At 43.0% G+C, this 19,037-nt stretch overlaps 1 protein-coding gene across 1 annotated transcript in view; it reads right to left on the minus strand.

Annotated features, from left to right (window-relative positions):
* Positions 1-19,037, minus strand: part of ADAMTSL3 (ADAMTS like 3) — a 187,217-nt gene that overhangs the window by 57,488 nt on the left and 110,692 nt on the right. Inside the window, exons 14-16 of the mRNA XM_033100157.1 lie at positions 16,147-16,294; positions 14,492-14,576; positions 7,693-7,982 (exon numbers count right to left, since the gene is read on the minus strand). Coding sequence (XP_032956048.1) covers positions 7,693-7,982; positions 14,492-14,576; positions 16,147-16,294 — 523 coding nt within the window. The remainder of the gene's footprint in view (positions 1-7,692; positions 7,983-14,491; positions 14,577-16,146; positions 16,295-19,037) is intronic.

The following is a 19,037-nucleotide window of genomic DNA, read 5'->3' on the forward strand; positions in this document are numbered from 1 at the left end:
CAAAGTCCAGGTCTCCACCACTATTCTTTCTCTATTGAGACATAAAGAATTACTGGGAAATCAGAACTGAACAAAATGTAAACCACAGTTTTGATGAAAAAAAATCCAAATAAAAATTGTAATAGGAACTGACTATGCGCACTTGCAATATGCAAATGTATTCAGTTTCATGCAAGAATGTGGGTTCCATTTTGTTGCAAGACTGTGGTTCTTTTTCCAAATGCCATGTTTCAACTCAACCATTTTACAGTACTTTACAGAATGCAGTGTGGGCCAAAAGCATATATAAAATATATATTTGCGATGTTTGGTTCTTGTGACTAAATTTTCTCCTGCTTTCTTCCGCTGTAGTCTTATGTTCCTGGCATCATGGCAGGATGCAGTCTTAAATCTCCATGCATCTTCCATGAGCTTGTTTTTTAGAAACACTGGCTCCTCAGAGCTGCAAGGAGACACAGCTATGACTTAATGACTCTGGGTCCCATTTGCAAACGTCAAAACCTCCTCAGTGACTTCACAGGGACAGAGAGGTTCATTTTCTAGCAGACTTCCTTTCTTTTTAATCTGAGAGAAGTCCAATAATCTTCCAATTATACTTTACTTTGTAGTCAAACTTCTTTAGAAAATATACTCAGTGACTATTTTGGAACATTTTCTGGAGTACCAAAGTACCAAAGTTATTTCATTTTCACCATTTTGGCTGGAATTTTATAACACTCATTACAAACTTTTCTATCTTTAAGCATATTACTCCGAAGCATGTAAACGTTTAATAGAAAATTGAGGATACCTATTGAGGTAGAATGTATTTTCCGGCCAAAGGACTATCTCCCATCCCACATACTGGACCTATAACATGATTTGAACACTTTTCACTTCAAGACGTTTGATCAAAACTTTATCTTCAAAAGTAAAAATTATAAAAATAAGTTTACTTCATCTTATACTTCACAAAATTTGGGCAATAATACAAATGCACATTTAGAAGATACATAATAAATCAAGTGTTGAAATTGTGGTGTAATTTTTCTAGTCAATTCCTTTGGTAGCATGAGGCAACACCCTTCTCGTCAGATTTGACTTCTGCAGTGTCATAATAAGACAGTTATTATTATTATTTTTTTGGCCAACAAATATTCAAAGCCTTCATCAAGAATTGCATTAATGATTAAAGGGTAACAACACACTCTAAGAGGGTAAACAGAGCCAATAAATGAGCTAATATGTTCTCTTATGTTGATTTAAGGTTAGTGTGAGTTGGGTTTCTTGCAAACAAGTCTTGACTAATTCAACATGCCAAATAAGATAACACACATACACACACACACACACACACACACAGTAATATTAGTTTGGTGCAAAAGTAATGGCGATCTTTGCAATTATTTTTAACCTTTTAAACCACAATTACTTTTGCATCAACCTAATCAATACCCAGAGCAAAAGAGAAAAATCTATAGCCAGAGCCTTTAAGATGCCACCCAGTATTTAACACACCAAGTGGTAAAATAAATACAGAAAAATGATTTGAATAAGAAAATCATGTCAATGACACAATAATAGAAATATATGGAATATGCCTGTTTGAAGCACTTAATGGAATAGTAACAAAAACTGATCCTGTATTGGTCCATTAAGAAACTGCAATGATTTCCAAAGGCCAGAAAACACGCAGGTAACATTCTCTGAGCACAACAGTGCCCAACTATAAATGAATAATAAACAAGTAAACCCCCCAAATTCAATCACTAGAATTTTTAAGAAGTCATTCCCTATAAGAAGTCATTCCCTTCTGATAATCACAATATCTTCATTCAGTGGATGACTTTTTTCCAAAATAATCTAAATTATAAGATTTACTTAAAAATTAAGAACTTGAATTGAACATAGTAACAAGCAGAGGGGAAACTTGAAAATAATGGTCAACGTGGGGCCATGTTACTTCCCCTCGATGGTACCCCCAAGAGGGGAAAAGAAAACTGCATTTAGACAGTTGTAGGAACCAGCTCTTTGAAACTTTTAAAACAGATAATTTCTATGACACAAACTATTTAAGATAATTGAAGGGTATGGAGAACTCCAATTCATCTTCCAAAGCTACTATAAACCCATAAAAGAAAAAAAGTAGGTCTTCATATAGTATTGCCTTGTGCAATGCTATCTTACATATTATGATGTTTTTTTTATTTCAGAAATAGATAAGAAACACAGACACATATACACACGTACAGATTATACAGATACATGCCTCGGGCCATGTTGGAAAGAATAGTTGATATACATTTTCTCTCTGCTGATTAGCCAGTATGACTGGGTGGGTACTACTGTAAACTCCCAGGTACTGAAAAAGAGGGGAAACATAATATGTACGGACCCAATGAAGTGCCAAACAACTGTATCATTCCTGGTGTTCAAATGCAAGTTTTACAGCACTCCAGATAGGTGAGCTTTTTTAGGAACCAGTTGATGAGACAGCTGGTAAAGATTAAGAATTGTTGAAAGCCATTTGGCTTTATGAAGGGCATCATAAACATTACTGGAGCCTGAGAGGAAGTGACCAATTATTTCAAGAGTAGTTGGAAGAAACTACAGCCTGTCATGATTTGAAGGGATGCGAAGAGAACAAAACAGTGATTGGTAATGTACCGTGTCGGGAACGCCTCTCCATCGGGAGTAGGCTAAAATGAGCCCAGTGTAGGCCAATTTGGTTTTCATTCCAATTTTCCCATTTGCGGGAAGGCCGTCTATACTCCACCATGCGAATGGAGTATACCTTTACTCATCAACAGAATTCATGTATACATATAACATACACAGAATCCTAAAGTAGATACTAGTACAGTATGTCAGCAGTATAATAAAAGAATATTACATTATGACCTCAAATATCTGTCCGTTCACCTACAAAATATCACACACACACACACCTAGAAACAGCCAGATAGGAACTTAAGACTGATCTCCAGGACTGTGCTTTTGATTTCATCCTCTTCCATCCTCTCAGGATAAGCTGTTGATTACTTCACCGTTCACTTTCATTCTGCAACTTTCTGTTGCCTTTTTAATGCATGTAAGCCTCTCTGTCATTCACCAATTCACACCCGACACGCGCAGCAACTCTCCTTCAACAAAGGACGCCTTCTAGCCACCTCCCTCTCTCTGTCTTCTTCACCACAGACAAGTTAGAACACAAATAATTGATTCTACTCACCTCCATTCGGCCACCTACCCCTCCCCCTGCCATCCTTTGAAATCTGATTGCCACCTCCACCGTTCCACTGCATGGCCTTTCTCAGTCGTCACTAACGGCCGCCATTCCTGGACCCAGTGCCAATCCTGAGTCCACATCTTCCTTCTCCTCCCAATGGCCACAGTGCAGCTGACTGGTCTGCACCACACCCTCCGGCTTCTCCTCCTGCCTCGCTGACCTCTTCTTCTCGGTGAATTCTGCAGCTCAGTGCCCCCCACCCAGCCATTACATACTGACTCTCCTCAAAGCTCAGTCTCAGACCCTCCCCATTCATTCCTCATGGGTTTTCTCTTCCTGAAGATTCCCACCCAAGCCCCTGGCTTCACTTCTCTCCACGTACACATGACTCATAAATGTCTATTTCCAGTCCAGCTCTCTCCTCAGTGTTTCAGGTGCACACATCCCATTGCCGACTTAGCATCACCATTTGGAAGTCTATAATGGACTCATGGTTTCCTTCTGGCAAACTGGACCTCCTGTCTGGTATCATCATCTCAGAAAAAAAGTCCTCAGACTCAGACTTATCACCTCAGATTTTTCCCTCTGAAACACCTCTCACAGTCATCCGCTGTACTCCATCGCCACCATCACCACCATCACCGCCACACCAGTCCAAGCTCTGGCCTGGGCAACGGATTCCTAGTGGTCTCCCTTCCTTCCCTCTGTTCTTATCCCTTCTAATCCATTCTTTACAATACAGCTGGACGAACCTTTTGGAAAGAAATAGCAATTTGATCACTCCCGCTTTAATTACTTGAATGGCTTCTCATTGATTTCCGGGTCAAGACCCAACTCAACATGGCCTATAAGGCCTTAATCGTCTACCCCTGCCTTCCTCTCTAGCGTCATCTCATGTTGAATCCTATCTTTCTCGGCACCCTCGCTGTGCCTGACTTCTTTATTTCTGGAATGCACCATGCACCCTCCTGTCACACCGAGGACCTTTGCACAGGCACTTTATCCTGCTGCGAATTCTCTCTGTACCACCTTCTCCCACCGCTCTTCTGCTAAATTAATTCCCTATCTTTCAAACTTAAGTTCAAGTGTCATTGTTTTTAGGGAAGTTTTCCCTAATTACATCAAGTTCCTCCTGCTACATCCTTTCAAAGCACCACTTACTTCTTTCGTAGATGCTATAACCATCTGTAAATTTTCAGATATATGTGTATGATTACATGACCAACGCATTTTCCCCACTAGATTTGGGTTCCTAAGAAACTGGGTCACTGTCACCTTGCCCAGTGCCCGGCACAAAGAAACATGCAACAAATATGTGCAAATGTTGATTCTAAATGAAACAATAGAGAGATTCCTACAACTGCCAGGAACGAGGCAAGGCTGGCATTACCCACATTATTTACTATTGTTTTTGAAATTCTAGACAATGCACTGAGATAAAAAAATAAAATAAGATAAATAGCTATTGGAAAGGTAAAGATAAAACCGTTAATTGCAGACAATGATTTACTTAAGAGAACTCAAAAGAACAAACTAGAAAGCTATTAGATGCATTAAGGGGCTCAGTAATTTGGTTAGATTTTTCCTTTAAGAGAAAAAAAATAGCATTCTAATATAAGAGGAATACCGTGTTATTATTATATTATAAAGCAACCACCCCACTAACATTTATTCCACACCACGGATCTGGCTCTGTGATTAAACACTTCTCACCACCACCGAGTTTATTAATCCCATTTCATCCTTGTAGTTATCCTAATGTGGTAGGTATCACTTCTCATTTTACAAAAATAACACTCTATAAGCTTCAATAACCGGCCCAAGGAGAGTGGCAGAGCTAGGGTTCAAAACGGGGCGAGGCCTCCAAGTCCAGGCATATACTACTAGGTCGCGCTGTGAGGAGACAGAAGATAAAATGAGAGGTCATAAATGCAACAGACAATATGGAATATGAAGAAAAAGTCCGGTATGAAATGTTTACGGTGCAGTACTTTACAAAACCTTACCAGAGGGTGTTAAAAGGTAAGTCTATCTTCTAGGATGTATACGTGTGTGCATGTGTGCGCGTACAAACACACACACACACACACACACACACACAATGCTGTGCCCATGCGTACATACATACACTCTGGAAGCTGGAAACTGAGTATGTCTAAAGTCTTCACGATTTTAGAAGTTAGAAAAGAATTCTCTGTTGCCACTGCGGAATGCAAGCCGACTTATGAAAGGTTCTTAAGCATCAGTAATGACAATAAATGGATTTATTGCATTTCCTGTATGATGTGAAGCTAAGTGAGAACATACAAGTAAGTACATGGTATCAGGATGTGGCCCAAAGTTTATCTTTTTGGACATCTGTAATTGGCATATATTATTTTTCTACCAGAAACAGGAATACGGAAGAAAATAACCGTGTGCCTGTGGAAATGCGATTTTCCTTTAGTTTCCAGGCTTTGTAGACTCACCCTCTCCGCCACTCAGGGTGAGGGTGAAAAGCCCACAGTCACAACCACATATAAGTGGACTGGCAGCCGCTGACTTCCAAAACCACATCAGAACGGATCAGAGGGAGGCAGGAAGCACGGCCTGTTAAGTGGTGCAGTTGAGACGGTAAAACCGATACGAAAAAAGCCCCCTCAAAACAGGGATTGCGCCTTGTTTGGTTCATGTCCTGAGTCTGAGCCCAGCACCCAGAGCCCAGAGCAGAACTCTGGACTCTGGCACAGAGCAGGTGCCCAGTTCTCCGTGTTTATAGAGGATTTGGGTTTCACGTCTAAGTGCTTCAGCTTTGTAGAATTTAGGTACCTATTTAAAAGGAAACTTTTAAGCTTGAACCCGAGAAATTAAAAATATGACGGTTTTTGAAGTTAGAAGACTTATTATATGCACTTATAGTTCAGCCAACTCTAAGGGATGACAATTGCATTGTTCGTTTTCAATTTTGGACTACGTAATAGCCTTTGAGCCTCAGTTTCCCCACCTGTAAAATTTGTGGGTATCCAAGGTTCATGTTAACGATATTACTCAAGGATTATACAATACAACATACTCTCACATGGCTAAACTGCTGTTGAACCGACTGCTGGAGGATTACCTAGTTAAGCGCTGTTAAAATTTGTAAAGTGTGTTCCAGATACCCCAAAGGGTGTCACAAAGCAAACGGGCACCTTCACACCACCCACTGGAATACTGAGCTGCATTTAGACTTCAAGGCACTTCTCGTCCACGGCAGGCCAACTCCACAGTGCCAGTAAGGACAAACTCAGTCCAGTCTCACAAAACTCATACGTTTTACATGAATTCAAGGGCCATCCTATGACTCCTAGGATGAAATGAAAACCCATACAAAAATGCGTACATGAACGTTCAGCGCAGGACAACTTATAATACCCAAGACATGTAAATAATTCAGATTTCTACCTGATGAGTGAATAAATGAAATTCAGTATGTCCCTACAATAAAACAGTATTCCATCATGAAAAGAAATGAGGTACTAATTCACGCTACCTCATGGATGAACCACGAAAGCATTACACTAAGGGAAAGAAGCGGGCCACAAAGGACCAAATACATAGTGTGTGAGTCTATTTATATGCAATGTCCGGGATAGACAGGAAGTAGATGGTCAGTTGCTAGAGGCTGACACTGGCAGGGAAAATGGGGGTTTGAGGGAAAATGGCGGGGGGGGGAACTACTGAAGGGTACAGGGCTCTTTTGGGGTAAAATGTTCTAAAATCGGTAGTGATGGTGGCCACAGAACTTTCTGAATGTACTGAAAACCCACCCAATTGTATAGTTTAAATACATAAATACATACATTGGATGGTATGTGAAATATATGTCAATAAAAGCTCTTACAAAAAAAAAAAATATATCATCCCAGAGGGGTCAGCCATCTTGGAGGTGGGACCTAGGGCCATCGTAACGGCTGCTGGGATATTCTGGCATCAGGCTCCAAGGATGAGTTCTAACCGACTCGCCCAACTGAGTCAGAATTCACTGGCCATTTCCCTTGGGCAACTCTACGTGGTATGTTGAGATCCCAGGACCCAATATGGCATGCTTTCCCGACTGGAGGCAACCTTCCCAGTCAGGGAAAAAACTGAAATCAGGGTGACGGAACTAGATGAAACAGTGCGTCCATCAATGGCAGCATTTCAAAGCAGGTATGAACCTAAATGTCACCTGCAGGTGACTTCTGGCTGACAGTTGCGTCTAATACGGCAACCCCAGGCCGCCTCAATCTGCAACACTGGCTCGTGCACAAGATTGCCTCAACCTGTTAATTCTGCATTTCCCTATTTATTCCATATTAATCATGATTAAAAAAAACTAAAGACAGGCACAGTTTTCAGTTATTCAAATGGGTTAACCTCCTTTAGACTTTTGCTAATTTTCATCTTTGGCTTAACCAATCTAGTCACTTCTCAGACCGCTAGCAACACAAACATAAGTGTGCTTTAAGCAAAGGATCCAGTACCTCCCAAACATGTCGCCGTGCAGGGCGTGAACCCCGCGTACTCCCAGTCGTAGGTCATTTCGCTGTCCTTCTTGTACAGGGGGGCGTCCAGCTCCAGGGAGGCCGGGCTCTCGGCACAGGCCTGGAGGAGGCAAGGGCGCTCGGTGGGCAGCGTGGGGCCGTCACACTCCTCCTCGGGCAGCTCGGTCTCCGTCTGAGTGAAGGTAAGGAGCACGCGGCACTTGACCTCTCGGACCTGAATGCCCGGCCCGCACGTGGCACTGCAGGCTGACCAGGGCTCCGGAATGAACCTGTGGAAAAACCAGGGAGGCAACCATTACATACAGGCCACCAAACGAGGAGTGACGCGCATCCTGCAAAGGAGAAAAACAGCTTCATTCAGAGGGAATACAGGCCACTGGAATGCTCTACATTCGTTGGCGCTCAATTATGTACTTAAGGTTTCAAATCTCATTAGCAACAGAGAGAATTTTTCACAAACGAAACTTCTGCATCCGTTTTATAACTCAAATTCTGACCTCTGACCTTCTCATGACAACATTAAATGGTCTTTAAGATGTGGCGATAAATAAACCATTCTGTAGAGATAACTTCTAATCTGCTTTCTTTGATGACATGGGGATTTTCCACCAATATTTATTCAACAAATCTTTACCGAGCTGGTCCTTTGTTAACAGGCCGAGTTTCATTCTACTGTCTCAATATCGAGGAACTAAACGACAGGATGACAAATGCTTTCTGCTGAGTAGAGGAACGCTTTAATATTCATTCCTGCTTAATATATAAATACACGAAACGTCTGAATCTTCTTGAAAATATTAAAGGTACTGCACGATCTGGCCAAATACAGCATTTATTTCTTTTCCTGACTTATCACCCACTAACACAGAGCCTGTCAACCTATGGCCTTCAGGCCCAATCCGGCCCATCCGTTTCTGCACCGCCTGCCAGCTAAGAATGATTTTTCTGGTCGTAAATGGATGGAGAAAAGAAAAAGAAGAAGGATAATATGCTGTGTCATGTGAACATTACATACAATTCCACTGAGGTGTCCATAACTAAAGATGTACTGGAATAAAGCCCCGGTCGTTTGTTCAGGGACTGTTTATGGCTGCTTCTTGCAACAGATACCGGCTGGCCTGCAAAGCCTAAAATATTTACTTTCTGGCTCTTTACAGAAAAGGTTCACTGATTCCTGCACTGAATTTAAAAAATAGAGCCAGTAGGGGCATGTACACTTAAGAAACTCCAAAGCCACAGCTGCATTATGAGATGCCAACAACTGACAAGCAAGAAACCTCAGGGACAGAGTAAATTTGGAAAAGTTTGGGCTCGATAATGTCCAACAGGTTTATTTACTGCAAAACTTTCCCAAAGACTGTGGTATATGAATGCATGCTATAAATACTTAAGAGGGGGCAGTGAAATGCATCGTTTCACACATTTAAGCCACTACAGACCTCTAATTCAAGGGATAATGTTGTACTAAATAACTTCAGAAAATGCCACTGGGATGTTTGCTCAAGTGCAGGTATAAGGCTTAATGTTTTCAATCTCAAAAGACAGGGTTGTAAGGGTCTCACAGAGTCGTCCGGCTTTCCTTCCCCAGTCAGGACGTCATCACAGCCGTCCCAATCAGCAAAGGAAACACTCCTGCTATCTATGAGCCTGATAAAGAAATGTCAGTTATCTTGGCTCCCAACCCGAGAGCTTAACAACAAAAACCAGGAGCTTTCAGGAAATAAGTGGATACTACAGAAAGCTACGTCAATTTGTTCATTTGATAAATGGAAGTCTATAAAAACGGCATCACTGAGGACGTCTCTGAGTTAAGCACCACAGCTCTGAGATGTACAATTTGAGATTTGCCTCCAAGACTTGCTTACGTTTCCAGCTACATCTTTGCGGCCAGTCAACCCCTCTCCACACGCAGCAACCAGGTGTGGCCACAGGGGTCAGCTGCCCTGCCTGCCGTCCACACAGTGTTTCTGACACCAGAGGCATCTCAGACCTGAGGTCATGGACCCTTTCTCCCTGGAAGTCACCCCTGACCCCAAACCTCACCATACCATAACGTAATCACCACCTCCTCTGTCTACCTCAGCAGACCATCCTCAGGATCGGTAAGACTTGAATTCAGGTCATCTGACGTGAAACTGGAGCTCTCTTCCTGCTGTCACACGACACAGAATCCCCACCTGCCACGGGATGGCTCTGAGATGCTGGATACTTGCCTAACCTTTCCTCCTCCCGCAAATGAAGATAACAGTGCCTTCTCATGGGGTCCCCGTGAGAATTAAATCAGTGAACCCACGCAGACTACTCGGAACATGGTCAGAACAAAAGTCCACAGGGTGACCAGTTACTCCCGCTGTTAGGAAAACACAGCCCTGAACTGTAACCTAATTTGATTTTAGCCAAGTACGGTTTCCACAAATGGAGAAGCCGAAACAGCAGTGAAGGAAGCATACAGTGTTCTCAATCTGTCCTATTTCCTTGGTTTTCTATACGGAAGGTGGGAGAGGGGGCAACACGGCTGCGGAAACATTGAGAAACTCATAGAAACGACCAAGACTCCAGGGAAGAACTTTTAGAACGAGGAACCGTATCAACTGTCAACACATTCCAGAGCTGAAAGCGAAGAAGGTCAAAACTGCAGTTCCCTTGGCTTAGCTTTATAAGCTATCATTTTTATTTTCCTAATTAAAAAGAAAAAAGCCTTTTGAACATCCGCTCCCTATGTAAATTCAGAGCCCGGGCCACGGTTAACCACAGAAGCAGAAATGTTTATCTTCTCCAGGCGGGTTTGGCAGGCTTTCCTTGAGGGATTTGAAATACAGCTACGTTCATCTTTTCCCTTATTGTCAACAAGCAAGCATCCCCAAACCACAAAAGACAGTGGTAATAAAAGGATGGACTGGAAGCTGAGCTCTCTTGCGGTTTTGCTCGGAAATCGAGGGAATGAATAGTCAGAAGGGGTGGGAGGAAACTATAAACTTCACACTAGACAGCCAGGAACAGGCCAGAAACTGCCAGCAGTGTGGATTATAAAGGAAAACTGCCTAGAGACCACAGAGGGAGAGAGGGCGGAAGGTGGAGAGGAGGCGGCCGCTCCGGCCAGCGAACAGGTGCTCTGGGCTCTGTCTTCCACGCTGGGACACAGCAGTGGTGTCCTGCAGGAGGAAAGGGCTTACCAGCTTCGCTCAGTGAATACGCAGAGGAAGGAACCACCAGCAAGGTCAGTGGGGGTTCACAGAAAACGCAGGCTTGGAATGAACAGGGGGCCTGCACGTGGTTACATGGTTTTGCCCTTCCCCAATTCATGCAATGAACAGTATTTCCAGGTCTTGAAGGGGACCCTGGGGACTGTCTCATCCAATGATATCCAAACTTGGATACGTCCCCTCCACAGTCGCCTGGGGTGCTTGCTGAAATGCTGGTGACAAATTCACAGAGAGGGAAGAAGGGCTGGGGGGACTGGTGGGGGCATGGGGAGTTTGGGATTAAGGGGGACAGAGTTTTAGTTTGGGAAGATGAAGAAGTTCTGGAGACGGATGGTGGTGATCGTTGTACAACATTGTACAACGCTATACAACATTGTACAACAATGTACAATGTACTTAATGCCACTGAACTGCACACTTAAAAATGGTTACAATGGTAAATTTTATGTTACGTATATTTTACCACAAAAACAAACAAACAAAAAACACCTGGCAGAGCCAAAAAAAAAAAAATGTGCTGGTGACTGGGTCGCATCCCCGAGTGTCTGACTTGGTGGGGCCCAGAAATATGCATTTAAAATAGCACCACAGGTGATTGTAAAGGAAGCGACTGGAGGAACACACTTTAAAAGATGGTACTGTGCTTATCAAAGAAAAAAGAGTCCTTCTTTTTCAGAGCCACATGCTGATATCTACGAATGAAGTGATGTGCTGTCTAGGTTTGCTTCACAAATGGCCCCGAGGGGTGGGGGGTGGGGAACGCAATGCCGGGGACACAGGAAACAAGACTGGCCCTGCGTTGATCATTGTTACAGCTGGATGACGGACACATGGGGGTTCAATACACCGTTCTCTCCTCTTTTACATCGGTCTGAAACGTTCTATAATTAAGAAAAGCGCTTTTTAAAAAGGCTTAATGGTGGGGGCATTCCCAACAGAGTGGAGAACATGACTGAAAGGCTGATGCTGAGTGGCAGCTCATGACAGCCAACTGCTCAGTGTGGCGGTAGCTCCCCATTCAAGACAAAGCCAGGACGAGGTCAGGGGTGAGGCTGGGAGCCAGGCAGGCCACACCCGGCCCCGTCTTGTGGGCCTGTGAACGAACGCACATCTTTGGGGATAACTGTGGACGCTGGAAGGGGAGAAGCAGATTGGTACCTTAGCTTGACTACTTCGGCAGCGGTGCGGAAGGTGGATTTGAGAGGATGGGCCGGGGAGCAAATCAGAAGAGTGTTGGAGGCATCCTGGCCAGTGACTGCAGGACCTGGGCCAGGATGGAGCTAGGCAAGGGGAGAAGCAGCTGAGCCCGAGAAAGATGTTAACGGCTACCATTGGCACAACTCAGGAGGTCATTACACATGAGGGAAGAATGAGGAAGAGGCAAGAGTGACTCCAGGCTTGTAGCTTGGGGAACTGGACGCCAATTCCATTAACCAAGAAAAGACACGCAGGAGGCTTAGCACCTGTTATCTAACTGTGTTTTGAGAACAAAAGAGACTGGTAGGAGGCATCGTTCGGACTGAGAACTCTCTGCCCTTCCTTACGTGACACTGCCTTTCAGGGGTCTCACTCCCTTTCTTTCCAGAGGTTCCTTCCCTTACAGAATCATCGGAGGTCAGAGCTGGGCGAAGATTCCAGCAGTATTTCGCCTAACACCCTGTTTGTACAGGTGGGAGGCCTGGTGACGTTAACTGACTTGTCTAAAATCCTTATCACCTTTTCAGTATGTTTAAGACTGTCCTAACGTCAAATGAAAACCCACGACAACAGTCCCACATACACACACGACCACTCTTCTACCAACTTGACTACCCATCTTCACTCCTTTAGAGTCAAGCACTCATGGCCCCATTTCCTTCCCACTCGGAACTTATTTCTGAAGTCTCTTCAGTGCTGACTTCGCTACCCTTTGAAGGACACCACTCCAAAACTAACTGAAAAGACTCTCTTGTCAAACAAAACAGCCCTTTCTCAGCCCTCGTAGCTTTCCCTCAGCTTTCCGTGATTAAAGCTTCGAGTCCCTTGGTCTTTATAACAGCGACCTTTCCATGGGGCCGCCTCCTCTGTTTGTGACTTCTATTCTCCTTCTTCCTCTAAGTCTCCAAGCTTCCATTGTGAGCCAACACGTTTTTCTCTTCCATCAGTGTCTCTGGGGGCATTCACCTCACAGCATCCACAGTTTCTACTGGGTTCGTATCCACGCCTGACAGGAGTCCACGCGCAGAAGTCCGTGTCGTAAGTGTGATTGTCAGGGCTCTTGGCGTGGCGTCTTCTCAAAGAGAAGTGGTCCGTGCTCCCCAGGGGTCACTGCTGGGCTGGACCACAGCTAAAGGGGACACTGACAAATGGTAGTGTGCTCAGGAAAGAGCCGTGGGGTTGGGAAGGGATCTAAGACGAAGAATGCTGGAAAGCCTCAGAATGATGAGCTTAGGAAAGGCGACGCTCTGGGGATCCAGCTTTCTCCAAATCTGTGAAAACGTGTCCCGTGGGATGGGGCTCTGATGTGCCTTTTTCTGTTTCAGAAAGCAGCAATCTGAAGGCAGTGTATTTTGGCTCGACAGGAGAAGAATCTTACAAATAACTCAGGTTGTTCAACACACACGTGAGCTGTCCTGCGTGCCAGGAACTCTGCCCACTGCTGAGGGAGACATTCCTGCTCTGAGAAGGGAAGGGCCCCATTACCTCTGAGACGCCCTTTCCTCTACCACCCCGCGAATCGCTCTCCTGGTCACAGGGCTGACACGGAACTCGCTGTCCTGTCCAATCACTGGAGCCCGTCATTGGTGCCGCTCTTCTTCTAGACTGTTGGGTTGGAATCTCAGAGCCCCTTCGATTCCCTGCTCTCCTTACGTCCCTCAACTCTGCCTCCAGAATGTTTCTTGGGTCTGCTCTCGGTGCTTCGTGTCCACCGATATGATTTCAATCCAGACTCGCCAAATCATAGGAGGACGGAAATCACTGGATGCCTGAGTTGGACTGGACCCTGCAGAGGTGAAGCCCGACCTGCTCCTTTCATAGGTAAGAAGAATGAGACACAGAAAAATGAAAGACTTGTCCACGGTCACGCCGTTAAAAGCGGTGGCTCTAGTCTCTAAGGTTCGTAGTAGCACTACGTTCTTTCCGCTGTCCCATGCAGCAGCAGCTTTGCAATTTCTCCTCATAATAACTCAGGCCGCCCTGATACATTTCAGCGTAGGTGGCTTTATAGAGATTGGCTATGACTTGACCACGGGAATGACTGGTTTACATGTGTCCTACTGTGATGGCCCTAGGTTGAATCATGTGTGCTAATCTAGGTCTAAGAATGATCCCCAATCTCTTCACTGTACGAGACCCTGGGTCTGCTTTGGGTTAAACAGCACTGTTGTTTGTGAGCTTCTCACAGATACTGCCAAAGCAGGACTGCTGAATTGGGAAATAAAGAAGAATGCTAGCTAGCTCAGGCTCTCTGGAGTCGGCAAACCCAGGTCATCTGGATTTGAAATGTATCATTGTACTCCAACGAGGACAAAAATTACATATATCATGTTAACTGGCTATGCCCTGATTATTCCCACAAAAGGTCCCGGACTCACGTTGGTTCTTCTGTTGCTATTCTGGTCTCTTCTAGTTCTTGTGCTTGCTTCAACCAAGGTAATTTAGCTTCCACTGGGCTTTTTTCTAAGGAAAGAAGGAACAGAGACAACAGGCTTAATTACTGTTCATCACTAAGGAGCTGGATACACGATTATTTGTTGAAGATTTCATCACTCAAGAGGTCATGCTTCCACAGTGCAGGCTGGGTCCGCTGGCACAGCACATTCAGTGGCTTTTGGTTTGAGCCCAACATTTCTGTCATATATTTTCTGCATTAACACGTTATCAAAAGGCAACCAAATGATCTCATGGCACCGCTGAATATAGTCTCCCAGTTAACATAAAAATGCCTGTTAGAAATCAGTACCAATCTGTCATTGGCATATTAAAGCTCTTACTTAAGACTATATCAGCTGGCTTTCTTCTGCCACAAATTCTTTTTGCCCACCGAATGAAGAATTTAACAGAGAAAAGCCAGTGACATCGAAGTTTAGAATAGTAGGGGATAGAGAGTCTGTGCCCTGATTTGCTCAGACTTTTACTGTTGTCGTTGTTGGAGGAGATGATTGCCAATTACAGCTGACATGCCGGGGCAAGCTGGTGTCCCTTCTGTCCCTGAAGTCTTCTGAGACAATCTAATTCGGAACAATCTAATTAGGAAGTGAGGAAAAGAAAAATCATGGGCTGCTTCAGGGAAATCATAGATGCTACCAAGATGGCTATGGAAGTACCACTGCGTGCAGAAGGACAGAAGATTTCACTGATGAAGGTAGAGAATCAGTCTTTGTACCATGCCTGGCAACCAGGGCCGTTTCTGGAAGACAGACATGGCCAAATAAATGCTTGCTGACTGGTTCATTATGAGGTTATTTGCATGGATGATGAAGGAGAGTTTTACCATTCTTTCTAAATGTACTAAAAAGACTCCTTGGCACTAACAGGTGGGAATAACCCTTTCTCCATTTCCAGAAAGGAACTACGTGTCATAAGGGTTGGTAATACCTTACTAACATATACGTGATCACGTATACAGAACAACATAGATCCGAGAGACTTCCCATCCATAGATGCTGCTCATTTCAGCTAATTCATGTGGAGCCAATGGGAACTACAAAACAAATTCTGAACGCATCTACAGATCCAGACTGGGAACTGAAAGTGTTCATTCATTCCATAATAGGCAATGGGACACATGATGACGATGACATGTTCCTCTCGTAAGAAATTCACACTTCAGTGGGAGGGCAGGTATAAAACACGAGGCAATCAAGAAGAATGAGAACCTTGGGAGCCTTTTCCCACTCCTCTTTCTTTTCCTTCCCCTCCTTTTTCTCTTTCCCTCATCCTTCTTCTCCTTTTTCTTCAAGGCAGAGACTGCATCAAATTATGTTATGTCTACCAACAAATGTTATTGTAAGTGTAGACAAATAGGAACCACTCTACATGGACTGAATCAACAAGAGCTCCGTTTTCCCTCTAAATCCATTAATCTCAGAGGTCCAACTTCTCTATCTAGGTGGACAGGTCTATTGTAATCTGTCAGTAAAACAATTTTTATCAGAAAGTCAGTAAGTTGAAATGTAAATGGTGCAATTGTAGAAGGGGAGATGGAAAACACCATTGGTTGTAACTTGAAAATGCACCGCCCACCTACCTTTGGGTTTATAACACGGGATGGGAATGATACACTCTTCTTTGATGTGTAACTTCAGTTGCGGGTTGCAACCGCCAACGTGCTGCCCACGATGGTTGATACACAACACCACGCGGTAACGCAGCCCTCGGCCACATGTCACCGTGCACTTCAAAGAGGAAAAGAGAAGCCAATGACATCCTTGGTCATGAGGCGATCCATGAAGGGTTAGTGTCTCATGCAAGGGAGGAGCCCCTGATCCATTGGAATATTCAACACAGAAGACCATTAGATGAGGTTACAGTGCAAGAAAAATTGAAATGCCCTGAAATCTTTCTGCTCAAATATGAGAGAGGTTTTCTCAACTTGGTTTTGATCAACTTTGATTAAGAACTTACAGGACATTATTCAAAACAGTTCGTGAAGATCAAAGAAAATTTTCCTAAACTATCAATTTAAAAAAAATCAAATTTTGATTAACCATACTAGAGGATTTATCTTTCTCTTTTGTTGATAGAAATCAATTTGCAAAACTTTTACCATAGGAAGAGGCCATCAAAGAATATTCAGCGAAAAAAGTTTAGGGAAAAAAAGTATTACAGATGGTGTCATGCAGTTAAAATTAATAAAACATTACGCTATTTTTGTCTGAATTTTTATGAAGTTTGTGCTGTCAGTTTTTTTCTTGAATTATTTATTTTTCATTTAGAAGATACTCTTGCTTATGGAATATTTTCATGTGAAAATCTAGCATTTCTTTTCACTTTATCTACACATGTTAGTGAATATACAGGTGTGTATATATATTTATTTTTTTTTAAATTAATAGACTTCATTTTTTAGGACCATTTTGGGTTTACAGAAAAGCTGAGCAGATAGTACAGAGTTCCCATATGCCCCCTCACCCACACCTATGCTCCCCATACTATTCACATCTTGCATTAGTGTGGTGTGGTTGTACCAATGATGAACCAATACTCATAATATAGTATTATGAACTAACATCCAGAGTTCATTTTAGGTCTGTCGTCAGTCTTTAAAAATTTGTAATTTCTTTTCTGATTCTAAATAAACATCCACTTAGATACCTAATATTTGTGTTTTGCATTCCTTTTTTTCTTGAAGAGTCATCTCCAAACTGTATAAGCTCCAGGCCCCACCAATCCTGGATCCACCCTTGAGAGGGGCTGAGTGCCCCTGGGCATCTGTTAGAGAACAGTCACTGTCCTGCAGATGTGACCTCACTAACCCTCCCCACACACTTGCAGGTCAATAGCTTCATTCCCATTTAACAGATGAGCACACAGACAGCCCACCATCTAAGGAGCTTGCTCAAGGTCACACCGTTTCAAAGAGAGAGTGGAACTCCATCCCAGAGCCTCCTACGGCCAAAACCGTAACTCGGCTCCTGCTTCCTAAAGCTCGAAGATTCTTTCCTGAGTCCATGGTGCTGCCTCCATTGTCACAGGCAAGTTTCAGAGGATGTGGAGGCCTTTTCCAGCGTACACACATCTCTAAGAAGAGGGCAGTACAAGGAAACCTCTCTTATTTTATCAGGCCACTCTTATGACTACAACACAAATACTGCAAAAATGGAGAGACGTTGGAGATGAGACCCTATTTCTGGGAACGTGACTCACCCCAAATTTATCAATTTGAAATACATATGATCTTGAGAGGGGGTTTCATATTGGCCAAGAAAGAAAAAAAAAATCTCCCAAAGAAAACAACATGGTTATAAGGTGTAACTCTACTGGCACGGGCCAACCCAAAACTGTCTCCTTCCGTACAGCCCTTCCGGGAAGCTGCCCACTTACCCCAAAGATGCCGTCATTTCCAGAACTCTTTGGAGCTCAATATATCCTTAATGACAGCGAATCTCATCACTGAGGATGGATTTGATTTTTGAAAAAACATGAAAAGTATGAAGAGCCAAGGAAGGTGAACGAGATGAGCCAGTTAGCAATCCTCTGTTTGGTACTGTAAGTGATGACGCAGCCATGCTAGTAATGGGAGGGGGATGTGGGGGTGGTATAATGGTTCTAAAGCCAACGCAAAACGTAGGAGAAGAGCTGAAAACAAACTCTGCAGGTTGTAGAAGTAATGCTGACTTTTGATGATAGATCATGGCGTGATTTTTGGCATGTAACTCAGGAGTTCAAAGAACGGAATGACTTCGCTCTAATAAAATCCTTCCACCTCAGTCTATTTATTTATGTGAACAAGCGTTCCTGATGTGTACACGCAAAACAAAACAAAACAAGAAATCAACAGTAAAATTAAGAATAAAATTATGGCTGAACCTGTCTTATTCTGGCAATGGACTATTTTTTTAAGCCCCACTTATCATCTAGAAAGACTCATTTCAGATGAAAATTTACTTTCTAGGTATAATAATGACCTACCACAGTTATATTTACGTTGTTTTGTGTACTAAAAGCAAATATAACAATAACCCAGGGGAACACTTTTAATACTTAGAGCCCTATGGCCACAGGATATTAAAATAAATTAATTTTAATTGATACACATTTTCTTGGAGAAAAGAAGAATAGTGTAATCACTGAGACTTAAAGCATGAAAGTACATTATATCAGGATAAATTTCTGCGAAGAGAATAAATTGAAAATGTGAGTTCAAGAGGAAAAAACACAAAATATTCAAATTCTGTAAGATGAGCGTGTTTATGTGTTTTTTAAATGAAAGATGGCAAGAGTAGAAATCATAATGGCATTTACATTCTACTGGACACATTTTTTGAAATGCTATATAATACATTATTTTGAAATGTCAGCATTCACACCATGTTCAAAATGACCTTTTTTGATGTTTTTTTTATTTAAACTTGCGATTAAAAAATTTTTTAGATGTCAACCTAAATGTATGTGAAGAGATATGTCATTTTTCAAACC

This window comes from Rhinolophus ferrumequinum, chromosome 28 (assembly GCF_004115265.2).
Source record: "Rhinolophus ferrumequinum isolate MPI-CBG mRhiFer1 chromosome 28, mRhiFer1_v1.p, whole genome shotgun sequence".
NCBI lineage: Eukaryota > Metazoa > Chordata > Mammalia > Chiroptera > Rhinolophidae > Rhinolophus > Rhinolophus ferrumequinum.